Consider the following 19,841-nt stretch of genomic DNA (forward strand, 5'->3'; position numbering starts at 1 on the left):
CAGTGGTCGGCAAACTGCCGCTCGCGAGCCACATGCGGCTCGCGAGCCACGGTTTGCCGCTCTGTTGACTAATGAGTTTGCCTACCACTGTGTTAGCCCATTGACTCCTCCCAGCAACTGAGGGAGGAGACAGGGCAGGTGGCATCACATCCATTGGAAGATAAGCGAAGTGGATTCAGAGGTTGAGTGGCTTTTCCTGAAGACCCCTGAGAACACAGGGCCCAGACACTAGTGTTCAAAGCTTGCTCCACTGTACTCTCTGCTGCACCCTGAGCCGCTGGGAGGCCGGGCACCCACCTTCTCCCACACCAGAACCAGTTCCCAGGCTCCACAGAGCTGCAGGGGAATCCAAAGTCATAGCCAGGCAAGAGAGAAGGAAGGAGCAAAAGGCTTTATTGATAAATATGCAGATATGTCTGTACACAGGGACTGCTGTGGGGCCATGACTGGCTGCAGGCACCCCATCGCTTGGGTTACCGCCAGGAGATGGCCCTGTGCAGACCCCTGCCACAGCAGCCCAGCTGTCCGGCCAACCGCCTCATCTCTGCCAATTGTGCTGGGGGCAGGAGAGGCAAAGGTTGGCCTCAGGCTCCCAGCTCCTGGGGCTCATGAGCAGTCCCCTCCCTTCCAGGGCACTGGCATTGTGCCCAGGGCAGAGTCAGGGGATAGGGGCAGGGGAGGGAGACAGCAGCTGCTTCAGACCCTGAGCAGAAAACCGAGTGAGCACAGCTGGAAGCACCAGATGACAGATCTGGGCTTCAGGGGCCTCCAGCTGGCCCTCATGGCTCGAACCGGCTGTGGGAGACAGGCAGGGTGGAGGGCCCCAGTTTTCCTTTTCTCTGACAAGGTTGGCAAGGCCTGTGTGGCAGCACTGCTTCCTGGGTGCTGGGCACTGGTGGCCCACGGTGGCCCTGGGAGGCAGGGTCCCTTTTACGGCTCGCCCAGCAGCCAAACAGCAGGGAGGCACCCCTCAAGAAAATATCAGCACTCAAAGGCAGCAGCAGGGAGGGGGCCTGGTGCTCCAGCCCGGGGGCCTCTCAGGCCCGCAGAGGCCCTCCCTGGCCTCACTGCCCAGGGGTCCGTAGGCTCCTCAGTCCTGGGGTGGTGGGGGCTGGTTGATGATGACCTGGATGACAAAATCTTTCTGGATCTTGGTTTCCTGGAGCCGCGTGCGGTCTGTGAGCAGCTTCCCAGAGAAGAACCATCGCTGCCAGGACGGCTCGATGCCCTCCTGGGCGTGCAGCTGCCTCTTGAGCTGCCCCACTGTGTCGGGCAGGCTGGCGCTGAGCCTCACGTCCTTGCCCGTGGAGAGGCGCACCTTCAGCGGGAACTCACGACGGACGCTGGGTGTGGGCTCCGGGGGCTCCACACTCTCCTCCTCAGTGTGTTCCAGCAGCAGGTTCACGGGTGGCGACAGGCAGTAGATGGGCAGCTGGTAGCGATTGCCCAGCTCATCGTAGCATTCACAGAGAGTGCCTGTGGGAAAGACAGGGCTATCAGAGTCGGCTTGGGGGCTGAATTATATCTCCACAAAAAATTCGTATGTTGAAGTTCTAAACCCAATGTCACTGTATTTGGAAATAGTGGCCTATATGAGAGTAATTAAAGTGAAACGAGATCATTTGGGTGGGACCCTGATCTGGCAGAAATAGTGTCATTATAAGAGACACAAGAATGCTCGCTCTCTCTCTCTCTCTCTCTCCCATGTAAGGACAATGCAAGCAGGCAACCGTCTACAAGCCAGGAAGAGAGCTCTTGCCTAAAACTGATTCCACCTAGCACCTTGGTCTTGAGCTTCCCAGCCTCAAGAACTCTGAGAAATAAATTTGTTGTTTAATAAGCCATTCAGTCTGTGGTATTTTGTTATAGCAGCCCAAGCAGACTAATACACTTGTCATGGCCACCCACAGTCCCAAACCCAACCTTCAGTCATGTGTCCCTGGGTGAGCTTGGAAGAGCTCAAGGTAGAGTCAGGAAGACCTGGCTGGAATTCTGTCTCTACCAGATACTGGTTTGTACAACCCTGGCAAATTATTTAATTTTCCATTTGTTTATTCAACATTCCTGAGCATGTGTGATGGGTGCTGGGTTTATAAGAATGAATGAAACAGTACAGGCCCTGCTCTTCATGTCTTGACTGGGGGTGGGAGGAGGTGTTGTTATACCTAGTGAGCCTCAATTTCCTTGCTTGTACAATGTACTGCATGTAGAAATATATTTACTGTGCCCTGAGCACCTACTAAGTGCTAGGACTAGACTAAATGATGTTAGGGTAGCTCACTGAATCCTAACAACCGGCCCATGAAGTAGATATACCAACTTAAAGTCACTGAGGCTTGAAATTCGAGAAGCTCCTAGCTCAAAGTCACAAAGCAGGGGAACACTCATGTTAAACCTAGGTCTAAGACTCTATAGAGTTCTACCGTTACCCCCTCTTTACACAGTCCCACAGGCTGTTATGAATGTAAATGAGATAACGCACAAGCTTCTAGTTCAGTGCTCAGCACGTAAGTACCCAACAGAAGGTTGGTCCCTTAGGTGTTCTGGGATCTCAAAGCACCCTGAGTAATCCCTAGCCTGCTCTCATCACACTTTGAGGTTTGCTGGTGCCTTTCCACTCCCTCACTGGGCAAACAGGGACTGTGTCTCATTTTTCTTTGTGCCCTCACTCCTGGTCCTGCTCATAAGGACTGCTGAATGAACAAGTGGATAGTCACACCCTCCACCCACCAGCTTAGATAGAAACTCCTAGTGTGGCTGACCACACTCTCCTCCACCATAAACAGCGCTGATGGCCCTGCCTCCAGCGGGGACCAAGCCCCGACCCTGCCGCTCACCATGTGGCAGGGTGATGCTGGCTCCATCCAGGATGGCTTGAGCCAGCTCATGGTCGTTGGCCTCAGCCGCATAGGCGGCAGCCTTGAGGGCGTCCCAGATCTCCTTGCGGCCCTCGAAGGCAGGTGCTGTGTCCCAGAACTCATCCCGCTTGCTCCGCAGCTGCCCGTCCGTCATGGGGTAGTCGCTCTTCCACTTCAGCCGCTCCTTCTTCAGGGGCTCATTGCGTCCTAGGCAGGACAGAAGGGGAGGCTCAGCACCTCTAAAGCCAGGGCTGCAGTTCACCCTTTGCCCAGCCCCCTCATCCCCGGGCCAGGACCAGGACCCAATGCCCAGCCCACCCTACCCCATTGCAGTGGCTCCTAAGTATTTAGTCTTTGGGCCTATCCTTGGAGTCAGGGAAGAGTCTGGAAACTGCACATACCCAACCTGGGGATGTAAAATACTTCTATCAGCAAGCATATACTGTTCTTATTGTCGTTACTGCTGTATTGTACCTGATTATAAAGTACTACATGTTCAGTACTTTTTAAATCTAGAAAGAATACAGATGTGTAAAGATAATAACTGCCACCGTTTATGGAGCCAGCTTGTGCCAGACCAAAGGCTAGGCACTTTAGACCAGCGGTTGCCAACCGGTGGTCCACAGACCACTGGTGGTCCGCGAGGTCTGAAAGGTTGGTGACCACTGCTTTAGACCCATTATTCATTTGATCCTCAAAATAACCCAACAGAGAGGAAACTAACACCCAGAGAGGTTGTTGTTTGTTTAAGGCCACGCAGGTACCAATTTAACGCAAGACTTTCTGACTCCAAGGCCACCTTTTGACTATGTCTATTCCATTCTGCCATTGAAGAAAAAGATTACTCAAGAATTCCATCATTCAGAAATAACCACTGTTGACACCTGGGCATATTTCCACCCAGCTTCCTTTTCTCCATTTTTCTCAATATAGTTGAGTTCATATTATTAAATATTTTATATTCTTTGTTATACAAAGTATTTAAAATGTTTTATTGGCAATAAACAACTTTCTGTTTATTTCATATTTATATTACTGTCAATGTATGTTCCTCTGATTTAAATTATAAACAATTTTAATGACTTGTTATTCATGTTCCACCATATAGTTACAAAGAATATTTTTTTATATAATCAAAACCAATGAACCCAAGAATCCTGCAGCATCTAAAGAAGCAATACATGTCCTTTTTTTTCTTGTTTCTTGGCCCCAACTGGCCTCCCAGACAACTCTCAACCACAGTCAGGGCTGAGCAGGAGCACCTCTCACAGGCTTTCGGAAGCTGTCATCCCAAAGCTGAAGGCAGAAGGAGCCACAGGAACGAGGTCTAAAGTACTTGGCCCCGACCTAGCCAGTTTGGCTCAGTGGAAAGAGCGTTGGCTGGGAACTGAAGGGTCTTTGGTTCAATTCCGGTCAAGGGCATGTACCTAAGGTGTGACTCGATCCCCAGCCCTGATCGGGGCATGTGCGAAGGCAATAATCGATGTGTCTCTCTCACATCAATGTTTCTCTCTCTGTGTCTATCTGTCTCTCTCGCTCTCCCACTCTCTAAAAATCAAAGGAAAAATATCCTCAGGTGAGGATTAATAAAGTACTCGGCTCCCACTCTAACTCGGATCCTGCATGAGAGAGACTGGACTAAAGCTGGGGACTACTGCTAGGCTATCTCCACTGGCTGGGGCAGAAAATGGGGACTCTTCAGGGGAAGAGAATGACTTTCACTGTCTACCATCTGTGTAAAAGAACCCCAGGTAAGCACTTTATTTATGTACATTATCCCATTTCATCCTTGCAGTTGCCTCAGGTGGCAAGTGTTATTGCTATTTCACAGATGATGGGACAGGCAGAGAGATTAAATGACTTGCCCGAGGTCACACAGTAAATGACAGAGTGAGGGTTTCACCTCAGGTTAGACTGAATCCACAAAGGTCGGTTCGGATACCTGTGCAGGCAGAAAACTCTTGACCAGACTTTCTTTCTTTTTTTTTTTTTTTAATATATTTTATTGATTTTTTTACAGAGAGGAAGGGAGAGGGACAGAGAGTTAGAAACATCGATGCGAGAGAAACATCCATCAGCTGCCTCCTGCACATTTCCTACTGGGGATGTGCCCACAACCAAGGTACATGCCCTTGACCGGAATCGAACCTGGGACCCTTCAGTCCGCAGGCTAATGCTCCATCCACTAAGCCAAACCGGTTAGGGCTTGACCAGACTTTTAATTTAATTTAAAGTGCCCTTGGGTTAGCAGAAGGAAATGCAAATCCTCTTTGTAGGAAAACAACCTCAAACCAAGCCTCAAATAATTCCCGAGATAAAGTTCCAAGGAAAAGAAATAATAAGGTCACAGTTTCTTGTTTGTTTTTTTTTTTAAATCAAAACATACAAGGAAACAAGGCAATATGAGACAGAGCCAGCACAAATAGCAAACAGAAGAATCAGACTCAAAAAATTTCAGATATGGGATCTATCAGACACAGATTATGAAATACTGAGTTTAAGAAATAAGAGACTCTTGAAAATATGAACAGGGAAAAAGAGATTATAAAGAATGACCAAGCAGAAATTAAAAGAACCATATAGACTTTAGAAATGAAAAATATAATAACTGAAACTCAGATGGTCTGACTTTATTTTTAATCCTCACCCAATTAAATTGTCTTTTAGTGAGAGAGGAAGGGGAAGAGAAGGAGAGAGAAGAGAGAGGAGTGTGAGAGGGAGAAGGAAAGGGAGAGAGAAAAACATTGATCGGTTGTCTCCCACATTCATCCTGATTGGGGATCAAACCCACAACCTTTGGTGTATAGGATGATGCTCCAACCAACTGAGCCACCCCACCAGGGCAGATGGTCTTTTTTAAAAAACGAATACCTTTTTTTAAAATTTATATCTATATATATATAAAGAGCCAGGGTCTGTAACGTCCAAAACAAACGAACAGACAACCGAACACTGGAAGTCAGTCCTGCAGTCAGTGCTGTGGGCGCCGTGGCGACCCAGCACTAACTGCCGAGGGGGCTGTGGATCAGGCCTGGAGAGAGGCCCGGAGAGAGAAGCAGGGTCTGATCCATAGCTTCCATGGCAGCTGTTGATCAGCCCTTGCCTTTCTTTCCCTCCGGGCCTCTCCAGCAGCCTTGGGGGCTGCCGATTAGCCCCACCTCACTGATCAGGACTGGAGATAGGCCCAGAGCTGATCAGCTCTCCTTTCTGATCAGGCCCAGAGATAGGTCCAGAGACTCTGACTGGCACAGAAACTGACCAATCAGAACCAAATCTGGGTGAAGTTCGAGGAACCAATGGCTGCCTAGGAGGCAGAGCTTTTGACACTGACTAGCATAGAAACCAACCAGTCAGAACCTAATCTGGGTGAACTGCAAAGGCAGAACCTAAGGTGGGGGCTGAGGAGGGGTTTTAAGGGCAATAGCTGTTTGGTATAAGGTGTAAGAAAGCGGTTCAATTTTTTAATTACCGGTTTGGCAGTATAGTCATATGGCTGGCTATCAGTCCAGATATAGGGATTATGTATTTTTGTCTGCCAAGAGCATCTCCTCCTGCTGTAAAAGGCTCCCTCCCCCCCTCCCCCCGCCATTTAAGCAATCCTATCCTATATAATCTATTTATACTAATAAAAGGGTAATATGCTAATTAGACTGGGTGGACTGGCCATCTTCCAGATGTCCGACTTCCTTCCGGACAAAGCCATGGTGGTGGGAGCCAAGGCAGAGGCAGTTAGGGGTGATCAGGCCAGCAGGGGAGGGCCATTGGGGCGAGATCAGGTCACAGGGGAAGGCAGTTGGGGGTGAGATCAGGCCTGCAGGGGAGGGCAGTTAGGGGAGAGATCAGGTCGGCAGGGGAAGGCAGTTGGGGGTGAGATCAGGCCTGCAGGGGAGGGCAGTTGGGGGCAAGATCAGGCAGGCAGGGGAGGGCAGTTAGGGGCGATCAGGCAAGTAGGCAGATGGGTTAGGGGCAATCAGGCAGGGAGGCAGAGGCAGTTAGGGGTGATCAGGCAAGCAGGCAGGTGGGCGGTTAGGAGCCAGCGGTCCCAGATTGTGAGAAGGATGTCCAACAGGAATCGGGCCTCAACCGGCAGTCAGACATCCCCCAAGGGGTCCCCAATTGGAGAGGGTGCAGGCTGAACTGAGGAGCCACCCCCCCACACACACCCCCGTGCACAAATTTTGTGCAACGGGCCACTAGTATATTTAAAATATATTTTTGTTGATTTCAGAGAGGAAGGGAGAGGGAGAGAGAGATAGAAATGTCAGTGATGAGAGAGAATCATTGATTGACTGCCTCCTGCACGCCCCCTACTGGGGAATCGAGCCCGCAACCTGGGCATGTGCCCTTGACTGGAATCGAACCCAGGACCCTTCAGTCTGCAGGCCGATGCTCTATCCACTGACCCAAACTGGTCAGGGCTCTGACATTTTTAAAACGGAATTTCCAGGAGGATACAATAGGAAGAATGGGGATGAAGCAACATGGAACAAGATCATAAAGATGTCCCATTTTCCTCCAAACTGATCTATATATTAATGAGATCCCAATAAAATTCCTAACTGGGAGGTGTGGTGTGTTTTTTTTTCAAAGAACTTGGCAAGCTGATTCTAAAATTTATACAGAAGAACAATGATACTCCTAGAGAAAAATAAGGTGGGAAAACTTGCACTACAATTATTGACAGTAATTGTAAAGCTACAGTGAGTGTAGCACTGGATCAAGAACAGACAAATGGGCCAGTGGAATGCAATAGAGAGCCCAGAAATAGACCAGGCATATACAGAAATATGCTTCAAGTAAGAAGGAACACTGACGACAGGGCGTGTGTGTGTATGTGTGTGTGTGATAGATGTGAATAATATTATAAGTATATATATTGGCTCTAACCCCGGTTCCTGTTAGTATTTTGTCTTTGACCCGGTTCCTGACACTGAACTCCTAAAACCCTCATAATTTCCTGAGTGATAGGAATGTCTGATACAGATCTCCTAAATAGCTTGGAATTTCCTAGGTAACACAAGTGTCTTTTTTTTTTTTTTAATTGATTTTGGAGAGAGGAAGGGAAAGAGAGAGAGAGATAGTAACATCAATGATGAGAGAGAATCATCGATCGGCACCTCCTGCATGGCCCCTATTGGGGATCCAGCCCACAACCTGGGCATGTGCCCTGACCGGGAATTTAACTATGACCTCCTGGTTCATGGGTCAATGCTCAACCACTGAGCAACACCAGCCGAATAAGTGTCTTTTGTTTTAATGAGGAAACTCTGGTGGGATCCTGGATGAGGGCTGGTCACCAGAGTGATCAAGCTATGATAAGTTTGGAATTTTCAGCCATGCCTCCCATTCTCTGGAGCAGGGAGAGGGGTTGTAAATTGAGTTAATAATTGATCATGCCTAAGTGTTGAAGCCTCCATAAAAATCCCCGAAGTATGGGCTTTGGAGAGCTTCCATGTTCGTGAACACATCCATGTGATGGGAGGGTGGCCCACCCCAAGTCCAGGGACCAGAAATTGCTATGCTGGAGACCCTTCCAAACCTCACCCTCTGTATCTCTTCATCTGGCTGTTCATTTGTATCCTTTAAAATATCCTTTGTAATAGATTAACAATAGTTAGTAAACTGTTTTCCTGGGTTCTGAGAGTCGCTCTAGCAAATTATCAAGCCAAAAAGGAGGGGGTTATGGGAACTTCCAATTTGTAGCCAAGTTGAAAAGAAGTTGTGGGTAACCTGAAGTGGAGGGACTGAGCCCTTAACCTGTGGGGTCTGTGCTAATTCTGGATACCGTAGTAAGAGAATTGAAAATTGTAGGACACTAGTTGGTAGCCACAGAGAATTGCTTGGTGTGGAAAAACACCCACAACAACTAGCATCAGTGTGAGCAGCAGAGGAGAAACATGAAAGAGTTTTCTTAACGTGGACTATTGATGGTATTGGAACTAAGGGTCTCATTTAGGAACGCATTAAACAAGATCCCTACCTCACACCAACCATAAAAATCAAAACCAGATCAAATCAAAGGTTTAAGTGTAAAGGACAGAGAAGAGGCACTGGTGAAACCGAAGATTAGTTTTGTCCATGTATTTTTTTTTTTTTTTGAAGTTTGGCCCAAAGGTGTTTCTGCTTGGATCCTTCTTCATGATTTATAACTCCTTTTCTCTTTGGTCCTTTCGTATTGATGACTCCCTAACAAGAGTTTTGATCCAGCAGGATTCACAGTCTTTGTTCAGTGACACCTTCAGGGACCTCTGGGGTGTGGTATGTCTGCCCCTCCACTCAATGACCCCAACCTCAGGAGCTTTCAACTTCTTAAGTTGACTTGCACTGCTTCCTTCCTCTGTGCCAGAGGTCACTTCTTACTGGTTTCCATCTATGTCTATCTGCTGCTCCTATGGGAAGAGGTTAGGTCCAGCTGATGAGCCACTCCTGATCTGCTGAGCGTTTAGAAAGCTTGTCGGCACTGTGAGATCAAGAGCACCCAGTTCTCTTCTTCCACAGTGGGACGAAGCTGAGCCACCTGGTCATGCGTGAAACACCAGGCACCTGGAGGCAGTCCTTTTTGCTCAAGCTCCAATAAATCTTACCACTACACTTCCAAAAAAAAAAAAAAAAAAAGAGCAGCCAATTCTAAGAAACATGCTTTCTAAAGAAGACACTAGGCTTCGGGGCATCTGTTGTTCCTGCTTAGATCCCACTCCCTATAATGGTCACAGTTTGGTTCTGTTCCTAACAATTAAGTTGCTGGACTGCTGACTCCAGGACACCGGAAGTGTAACTGTGTATTATGCATGCATCTCGCTCTCTCTTTAAAATAAACACAGCCCTGGGGAGTCACCTTTCAAAGTCATCGTCTCAGGAGGCCATGAATACCTTAGGATGCTTTGCTCGAATATCTCGCCTCCAGGGTCCCCTCCCCTCCACATTGACAGCAGCACCCTTTCCTGTCATAGACACACTTCTTACCCATGGATGGACACAATGCCTCTCCAAGTATTACAGCATCTGCTGCTACCCAGGATACAATGTTTAAAAAATTCCTAATCCTGCACTCTGGTCTTTTTAGGCTGAAAACACCAGAAAATATTAGAATGGGGTGGTGATGGTGGGAGGGGGGAGAGGTTGAAGCCAAGAAAAGGGCATCAGGCCTTTGCCAGTGTGGTTGGGCATCATCTTGTGCACCGGGATTGGGGGAACGGGGGGTTGCTGGTTCCATTCCCGGTCAGGGCACATATCTGGGTTTCAGGCTCCATCCCCAGTAGGGGGTGTGCAGGAAGCAGCCGATAGATATTATGCTCTCACTTCTCTCTCTCTCTCCCTCCCTTCCTCCCTCCCATCCTCTCTCTAAGAATCAATTTAAAAAATCTTTTTAGAAAAGAAAGAAAAGGGGAGCAAGAGCCCAGCCATGCCTTCTCAGCTGGCATTGCATATTGCAGCCAGCAGGGGGCAGCTGCAGCACCTCTGGGCCAGGTGCTGGCTCTTCATCAGTGAGTCAAATACAGCATAAAAATATCCAGCAAAGTTCTCCAGGCCCAAGGCAAGCATGTAAAAGAGACATACCAAAATGCCTAGATCTCTACACAATGATGCTGACAATCTTAGCCACAGATACAAACAAAAGGAAGCTTTTTATCCAAACATAAAAGCAAATTGATGATTTTAAATTTCATTTTGTTAAAAAGAACGATGTTTTATAGTTAGTGAGTTAAAAAATATAGACATTGGAAAGGATGTGAACACTCTTATATGCTGAACAAATTGGTACGAACTTTTTGGAGGGCATTTGGTATGTACCCAAAAACTTAAAAATGTACATCCTGCCCGGCTGGTGTGGTTCAGTGGTTGACCACTGACCTATGAACCAAGAGGTCACCAGTTTGATTCCCAGTCAGGGCACAAGTCTGGGTTGTGGGCTTGATCCCCAGTAGGGGGCGTGCAGGAGTCAGCCGATCAACGACTGTGGTTTGGCCTTGAGATATTTCTATCTCTTTCTCCCTCTCCCTCCCTCTCTTTCTCTAAAAATCAATAAAAACATATTTTTAAAAATATGTACATCCCTTTGGCTCAGCTATTTAGTTTCTAAGAATGTATTCTAAGAAAATAATCATAAGTGTGTGGCAAAGGTTTATCTACAAAGCCGTTTAACTCAGCACAGTTTTAAACAGGGGAAAGCTAGAAACAAACTGCACACACCCAGAGAAAGGCTAAATAAAACCTGTGCATTCGTGGCAAAAAGTCTGTGATGGGGTGGAAGGATGCTGGGTAACAGATGTCCAGAATACTATGTAAAAAGGTTATGGAACAGCACATGCTTTGTGCTCTAGCTTTTGTTTCTAAAACAAACAAACAAACAAACAAACAAATAAATAAATAAATAAATAAAATCATGTATTAAAAGACTGGAAGGACTAATACCAAAATGCTAACTGGCTATATCTGATTGGCAGTTACAAGTTTTGGGGTGGGGGGTTGCTTATATTTTCCAAGTTTTCTACAACAAGCATTTGTTACTACTAATAATAATACAATGAAAGTTGCTAACAAGGAAAAATGGTACATCAAGTCCCGGCGGAAAAGCAGGACGAGTTTGGAGAGCAGAGTGAGGGGGTTTGAGGGTGGTGAGGATCCGGAAAGCTCAAGGTCAACAGCCTCTAAGATTTCAGTTGCTGGCAGCTCTGAGTGACTCTGTCCAGGGCCAGGACAGGCTCTGCTGGTTTCAGCAGCAGGAGCATCTAGTAGCTTCTACTTACGTCTTCACCTGTCCTAGATAAGTTCCAGGTCAAAGACAGAGTAACAGAAATGGTTCTTATCCCTAATGAAGTTGACAAAAGAGAGATTTTAAAAAACAAAAGATCATTCTGTAGTCAAGGTACACACCGGTACTGGGAGGCACAAAACACCCACGAAAATGGTGAGCTTCTGTGATTGTGATGGGCAAGGAACAGCAAAGATGTTTGTGACTGAGCAGAGAACGTTTGTTTCTGAGTAGAGAGGCAAAAGCTGCGGTCTTGAAGGATTGTCCAAAACACCACCTGCATGAGGATCTCCTGGAGTACTGATTAGGAAGGCAGATTCCAGGGCCCACTCATACTCACTAAACTGGAGTTGTAGGGCGGGGGGCTGTGGTATGTAAAGATTCTGATTGAAAAAGCCCCTTGAAAACACAGCAAGGCATAAGTGGAAATGGCAGGCTCTTCCACACATTCACATAAGTTTGTTCAACAGACCACCTCCAAAGTTGCTGCTGAAAGCAGATTTGGAGAGTAAAGAGGCAAGACAGCAAGAGGGCACACTGTCTGGGTTGGGGGAGGATAATGATGGTAGACGCTGTGGTTTGGCCTCGATAATGAATGGTGTCTGGCCATACCACCCCAAGGGAGGGCACTTGAAAGAAGAGTGGGAGAGAGAACTCTAAATGCCTTTGCAACATGCCTAGAGTTGGTGTGCGTCTCTGAGTGTGTGTGTGTGTGTGTGTGTGCATGTGTATCTGTACTCCCAATACCTGATTCACTCTGCTGAATTCAGAATGACTACACCAAAGAGGGGATCCTCAAAAATCCACAGAAATTGACAGGCCCTGGCTGCTTCCCCCTGAATAGCCCAGGGCCTCACAGCACACTTGGCCCAGTGCAGGTTTTCAACAAGTTGTCTGCTGAGTTGAAAATGGAACTGACAAAGGCACAGTGAACGTGAATGGGGTGGAGAACATGGTGGAGGAATTACAACTGAGAGCAGAAGTGGGCAGGCAGGGGAAGCAGGGGGAAAGTGCATGAGGGAGAAGTCAAGCAGTCCCTTCATTTCTTGATCTCGGGCCCAAGAGATCCTTATTGTGGTGTCAGGGACTGGCACAACTGAGCCACTGGGATGTGACACTAACTCTAAGACCAGCCAAGGGAACCAGAGATTTCCCAGGACAATAGGTCCACTCAAGCCAGGAGAAAGCCCTATTTATACCTGCAACAATCCCTAAGCTCTATTTTCACACTCAATTACCAAGCTCCATCCCCAAGCCCCTACTCCAGGGATAGGGCCAACAATGTCCTCCCCAGAAGTACTGGTTATGTGACAAGTCTGGCCTTGCTCTAGCTCGTGTGAGAGATGATGCTCCAGGGAAGAGAGGGCAGGGACAAGGGCCTGCCCATCCCAATAGCCTGGGCTGCATGAGCCTGTCGGCCTAGATGCAGACTCCATTCACTCCTCTTCCCCTCACACCCTGGTAGTCTCAGCTGGAATGCAGAAGACTGGAGGGTGTGGCTGAGCATGGCACCTGGCGAAGGGGATAAGTGGTCAGTAAGACTAGCAGGCCCTAAGGAGGATCAGCCCAGCTGGGGAGAGTACAGCCAGAGGAAGTGAAGCCCAGGTAATCCCTTCAGGAAGCATGGTATTTATAGTTAGACTTAGCCCAGGATGACCCTCAGAGCCTAGGTAACCTTCAAAGGGAAAAGTGCTGGCCCAGCTCCTCTCAGTGCTGGCCTCCCCACGTGGCCTCTTTACAGTGTGTGGGCCCTTCTTCCCCATTCATTCCCTCTGGCCCATCTCCAGAGTTCAGGGAGAGAAAGAGGTGGAGCCAGTTGCTAAGTGACAAGCCAGGCTTCCTAAATTGCATCCCCTCACGGGCACGTTGGGTCCCAGGCGGCCCAGGGCAGGCTGAAGGACTCGACTCCAGGTTTCTCTGGGAGCTCTGTACTCAGCTCTGAGACGACACTCAGTCCAGGGCAACTGCAATTCTGGGCAATGATCTTGTTTGTCCCCCTGAGGCTGGGACTACCCCCAGTTCATCTTTGGGGTCCTGGAGACAGGCTCAGGGTCTGGCACGCAGCAGGACTCAAGAACTATTTGCCGAATGAATGAGTGAGTGAATGAAGTGAGCAGGCAGTTTAGGAAAAGGGGGAAGAGCTGGAGAGGGGAGATCAGAGGTGGGGGAGGCCAGTTGGAGCTGTCTGGAAGAAATCCCTGTAGGGAAGAGAGGGAAGAAAAAAGGAGGTGATGGAGGTGGAGTCCAAGAGGGACAAAAGCAGTCCTTGAGGTGTACAGTGAAGAAACCTGTGGAGGATGAGGGGTTGGATGTCAGGAACCACACCCAGTAAGGACCTGGAACTTTCATGGCAACTGGAGAGATGGAAGTACAGCCAAGAAAAGTAAACCTAGCCAGGCCCCCTGCTTCGGTGTTTGTGGGTGTGGACAAGGGGCACACATAACCTTGGAGACAGTGTGCGCTTTCTCTGTGCTTGCACACAACGCACACATTTACTGAGGGGAGCAGGGACTTCATCTGTTCTCTGCCCTGTGCTTCCTGCCCAAGGCCCCAGCGTGTGTGGCCAGGCAGGGTGAAAGGGGGAATGGGGTATGCCAGGCTGGGCACTAACCAACTCTTCCCTTGACCTGAGCTGACTTCACCAAGCTGTCCCTGTCTTATTTCCTGCTTGAAAACAGGCCTGTCTCATCTCGACTACCAACAGAACCCCCAAATCCTCAGGGTTGACTCTAGCATCTAACCTGCCATACAAACAACAGCTAGCTCCTTTTGGAGGCTGCTGGGAGAGAATACTACTTCATAGGTAGAGTTCAAACATCAAGTGTTTGGAAAATTCCTGCACTTCTACTTGTTTTAAGTTCATATGAATAAAAATAAAAATACAGCCATTTCCTTCTTGTAATGAATATATCCCCACCTTCATCATGCACTGCTGTGTTTGTTCCCAGGTGCAACACAGTCCTGGCCTGAACGTGAACAGTTCCAGGGTTCCCAGCTCTAGAGGGAACCTTGATTACATGCAGTTTCACAGATAATGATGAGTTAAGAGACACATCAGCATAGCCTCTCGCTCCAATCTGGATACTCATTATACATACATGGGCTTCAGAGATAGATTGGACAGGCGTTGCTTCGACCACCTGTGTGAATGGGGGTGGATGTGGGTGCATGACCTAACCATTCTAAGCTTTGGTGTTCCCATATGTAAAGATGTAAGTCCCACCTCATGGATTGCTGTAAGGATTACACAGACCACTCTGTTCAATGTTTAAAAGACAGTAGCTATTGTAATTAGCAATCAAGCTAAGTCAATAATGCTTACCAGTATGCAATTAAAAGAATGAAAGGTTATCATATTTTTTTTACTTTTCATAAAGTTGCTGTGAGTTTGGAAGCTTTGAAAACCCCTGCTGTAGAGAACTCTTCATCTCTACCTCACAGTGCAGTAGGATGCAGGGGTTAAATGAGGTTAAGTTTGACAGGGACAAGAGCAGGCTTGATGGATGCCCACTGCCCATGCAGCTGCACACCACAGGGTCAGCACTTTTCCCGGGGCAGAAGAGGGAGGATGGCAGCTCATAAATAAAACAGGAGCTCCCCAGGAACTCTAGAGGTTGCTAGAAAGGTCTCCGGTATCTAGCCAGTTCCTCTTGCTACCTCAGGATTCCAGGAAAGAGAGGAAGACAGGTCATCGCTGCCACTGTGTTTTCCACAGGCCTGCTGTGAGGAGGCTCCCCACAGGGAAGATCCAGGCTAGTCCCAGCCTGGCAGCCAGGTGTCTGGAGGCCAAAGGGCATAGGCTGACTTCTGACACCCAGAACTTTGTCCCTCTGTCACAGCACTCATTCAGACATATGCTACCCCCATCAGGGCAGGTGCCCCAGAGTATGGCAGAATCCTAAAGCCAGGAGTGAAACTGAAGTCATTTACCCTAGCCCCTTCATTTTACATATGAGGAAACTGAGGCTCTGAGAGGGAATGTGACCTGTTCCAAACCCCACAGCTCTTGCCTGGGGTGTGTGTGTGTGTGTGTGTGTGTGTGTGTGTGTGTGTGTTTGTGTGTGTGTGTGTGTTGAGAGTGAGAGATAAATTCTATCAAACCACTCCATTGCTAGTGAAAAGTGACTTATAACTAGAATATTCAAATGTTAGGTGATCGACACAGAGATGACAAATACACCAGTGGGAAAAGCAGCAAGCAGAACACACACCATGACCAAAAATGGAGGAGTTGAGTCTGTCTGACCCTCCAGTTCCCACTAGGGAAGAACAGAATCTAAGAGCCTCCCAGGACACTTGGGCCTGTGTGCCCAGGTCTCCTGTGGGCTTCACAGAACATAGACATGGGGCACTGGCCCAAGACGCTAATTCCAGATGGCTGATTTGAGGCTCAGTGATGGAGACCAACCTCCCACCCCATACCACCCTCATGCAGGGGCAATTCAATCTCTGTGGGCACTTCTGGGGAGGAGGCACTCGCTATGTCATGAGGAAGCCTATTTCATTGTTAGAAGGATAAAATGGTTAGAAAGTTAATAGTCTTATAGTCACTCTTCACTGAGCACTAGCTATGTAGCAGGTAGCAGAACAGAGTAACAGATTTTGGAGGCAGGCAGAGCTGGGTTTAAACATCAGCTTCATTATAAATCAGCTAAGTGACCTTGGGTAAACACCTTAAGCTTTCTAGTCTCCTCTCCTAGGAAGTAGTGAGTAGTAACAGCCTACTTCTTAGGGAAGTTGGAGGATTGAAGATATCTATGCATATACTAAATTAATAAATCAAGTAACCCAACACCAGGTGTAATCTTCCTAGCACCGAGCCTCACCTGGCTCTCGCTTCCTCAATCTGAAGACACACATACCACCAGCACCATACTTACTACAGAGGAGGCACTTATTACGATCACTGAAATAGTGTTTGCCATTGTTATTATTAACATTACTATTCTGACCTGGAATCCATCAGCTCTGCTATCTGAAATAACACAGAACAAGTCACAGCTGCTTTCACAGGGTTGACATTTTGCTCTTCTCCAGACTCAAGATCCCTGTTCCCTCCTGTTATGTCATTCACCCTCCTCCCAACTAACCACACGTGGTCTTCCCAGCAGCAAATCCCACTGGGTTCTCGCTTCATTGATCTGAGCACCTGTTCCTCTGACTCCATAGCAAACGTGACAGCAAGTTTGCCCAGAACCGTTGGTGCTGGAGTGAGAAAAGACCCCATAACCTTTCCCCTGGTCATGGCTCCACATTCTCCCAGTCCTAGTGCTGATTTACAGGCCACACCTCAGCAGCTGGCCCTCAGTTACTGTCCTTCAGATCTGTGTCTTGAGTGGGGTGAACTTGGTTCCATTGACTCCTGCTGTGTGACTCAGGGCATGGCATTCAACCTCTCCAAGCCCATCTGCCAAACACAAATGTCACTCTTCCTTGCACCTTACAGAGACACTGAATGCTCCAGGGGTTTCTGTGAGAAGTGCAAGGTGCACACACATGCCTGATATCCCTGAGATCTGGAACCCCATCCTTTCGAGGCTCACCCACTCCATGGGGCACAGCTCAGGACCCACACATTTGGTCTATGGATCAACAGAGAACTCATTTGAGCATATTCATTATCCTCCAAAGCCAGGCTCTGGCCCTACAGGCAGCTGTGCCTGACTCATTCCTTCCTCTTCCTTCTTACAGCCTGTGAATCACAGCCCTGTCAGGCCAGCGGCCTCGCTGGTTTCCTTCCCAAGCATTGCCTAGCCCCCCTCCATCCGTTAGGATGCAGAACACAGCCCTCTTCCAGCCAGGGCCCACACACACCTCTCCCCTGGGTGGTGTGATCATCCCACACCAGCCTGAGTTACATGTGCATGTTCCCTTTGGATTGCGATGTCCTTGCAACTTGACTGTCTACTCCAGGAGGGCAGGCTCTCAAGAGGCTGTACAGTGGGGTGTATCAAAAAACATAGTTGCCTGGCACCTACCCTGGGGATTCTGACTTAATTGCTCTGGGTTATGGGCTGAGCGTCAGAGGGTGTAAAGGTTCTCTGGATGATTCTAACATGTGGCCAGGACAAAGATATACGGATCTGGAACTAGGCTGCCCAGCCTAGCTGGCTGCTTCAACTGTTTAATTAGGCCTCTGAGAGGGCCTGGCAGGGGGTTGCTCAGGGAGAACCCCGGGCCTGCCTGAGGCTGGCCATCTGGACAGTCCTTTCAAGGCTCTCAGCCAGGCGGTCATAAGGCAAAAAGCAGATAGCTCAGGGGACCTGTGCCTGGGGAAACCTAGCTGCACTGCCCAGAGGACACAGGGCTAGGTAAACACCTTAAGCTTTCTAGTCTCCTCTCCTAGGAAGTAGTGAGTAGTAACAGCCTACTTCTTAGGGAAGTTGGAGGATTGAAGAAAGGAGACAAAGGAGACAAACCAAGAGGCCAAGACCATGGCTTTGAAGTCAGACAGCCTGGACTAGCCACCTTACTCTCCTTACTGAAGAGGAGGGCCCTTCTACTCCTAACTCTGCTCAGCCTAAGGCCTGATCTTTGAGGCCTGTGTGGCCAGCATCCAGACATCCTTTTCTATAAAGACACAAAGGACTCTATCTGCAGGGCTGAGCCACAGACTTATGGATAGAAGATGTGCAGCTCCAAGGCAAGGGGATGGTGGGAGAGAGGAGAGAGGGAGGTCCTGTTTCCTAAGAAAACCTCCACCCCCTCCCCAGCTGCTCTGGGCAAGAAGAAGGGAAAAACCTGACTCATCTCAGTACTGTGTGACTCATAGGCAGACAAAACTTACTTGCCAGACTGGCAGGGAAAGCCTGCTGCTCCCACCACAACCGGGGGCCATGGGCAGGTAAAGCCCATCCCTCCATTCCTGCCTCCCACCAGCTTCCAGACCTGGGTGGCTGGCCTGACAAGAGTGCCACACTCAGCTTGGCTCCTTGACAGCCACACCCTCCTGAGGCTGGTCCAGTAGCTTACCAGTGAGGGGTGAAGCTGGGAGGGACACAGAACTTAGAGAGTTTGAAACATAGAGAGGTGGCTTTTGAATCAGAAAGTATCTGGGTCTGACATTCAACTCCACCTCTCACAGGTGGGACCCCAGACTGCTGATCCTCTGGACCTCAGTTTCCACATCCATTAAGTGGGAGCAATAATACCACCTGGGAGGACTGTTGTGATGATTATACAAGATACATTACTATCCTATGTAATAAAAGGCTAATATGCAAATTGTCCCCTCGATGGGGAGTTCGACCAGGAGTTCAACCTAGAGTTCGACCAGGAGTTGGGGCCGGCCAGCCAACTGCCTGTGGCCCCTTCCCCTGGTCAGCCCCACCCCTGTTCCCTTCCCATCGGGGGCGGGCCAGCTGGCCAACTGCCCGCTGCCCCTCCCCTCTGCCAGCCAGGCCCCATCGGCCTGGGCCAGCCAGACTCCACCTGTGCATGAATTCGTGCACCAGGCCTCTAGTATGTAATAACTGCCTAGAAGTGTGTAAGGCACAAAGTGGAACTAAAAAATGGTAGTGATTATTACTAGTCATGTAAGTACAAAAATTAGTATTATAAAGAGTTTTTTTATGACATAATTCCAGTTAACCCTTACAACAATCCTGCATGGCAAATACTATTTCTCCCATCTTATAGATGAGGACACTGAGGTTCAGGGACCCAGGGGCAGCAGCAGGAATGCAGTGAGTGGTTTTAGATCCTCTCATTCCCAGCCCAGTGCTTGTCCCAGCTCCTGCCCTGTATGCCACTTCCCCAGGGCAGTGAGAGAACTCCCTGACCGGGGCTAGGGAGGGAGGGGAAGGAGGTGACAACCCCCACACAAACACACACAGTTGACAGGCACAGAACCAGTTCTGCCTCCAGCCTGGGAGGGAAGGCCTAGCTGGCAACACTGCTGACCAGCGCTGTGTCCAGCAGGGCATTGCTGCCAGTGCTGCCCTGCCTCCCACCAGCCTGGCTTGACTCTAACCCACATGGTACCTCCGGAAATTCACTCACAGATGCTCATGAGTATGTGTGGGCTTCTATGCCGGGATGTAAGTTCCTCGAGGCAGCACCTGGTCTGGTTAGTGTTGGCATCTGAATACCTGACCCCTAGACTGGAACCAGATAAGCAGTGTAGTAGGGCTGCCAACACCTCAGATTCCAGACCTGAGATAATATGCTACCACTTGCATGACTTGGGCATGTTATTTAACCCCTGAGAACCTCAGTTTCCTCATCTGGAA

The 19,841-nt window shown here is 48.8% G+C and overlaps 1 protein-coding gene across 2 annotated transcripts in view; it reads right to left on the reverse strand.

Annotated features, from left to right (window-relative positions):
• Positions 1-372: 372 nt before the first annotated feature.
• Positions 373-19,841, reverse strand: part of UBTD1 (ubiquitin domain containing 1) — a 56,117-nt gene continuing 36,648 nt past the window's right edge. For both annotated transcript variants that reach the window (XM_080687624.1, XM_080687625.1), the window contains 2 exons: positions 2,838-3,065; positions 373-1,476 (listed from right to left, as the gene is read on the reverse strand). In XM_080687624.1, coding sequence (XP_080543750.1) covers positions 1,091-1,476; positions 2,838-3,065 — 614 coding nt within the window. In that variant the 3' untranslated portion in view covers positions 373-1,090. The remainder of the gene's footprint in view (positions 1,477-2,837; positions 3,066-19,841) is intronic.

Source organism: Plecotus auritus, assembly GCF_963455305.1.
Source record: "Plecotus auritus genome assembly, chromosome: 9".
Classification (NCBI taxonomy): Eukaryota; Metazoa; Chordata; class Mammalia; order Chiroptera; family Vespertilionidae; genus Plecotus; species Plecotus auritus.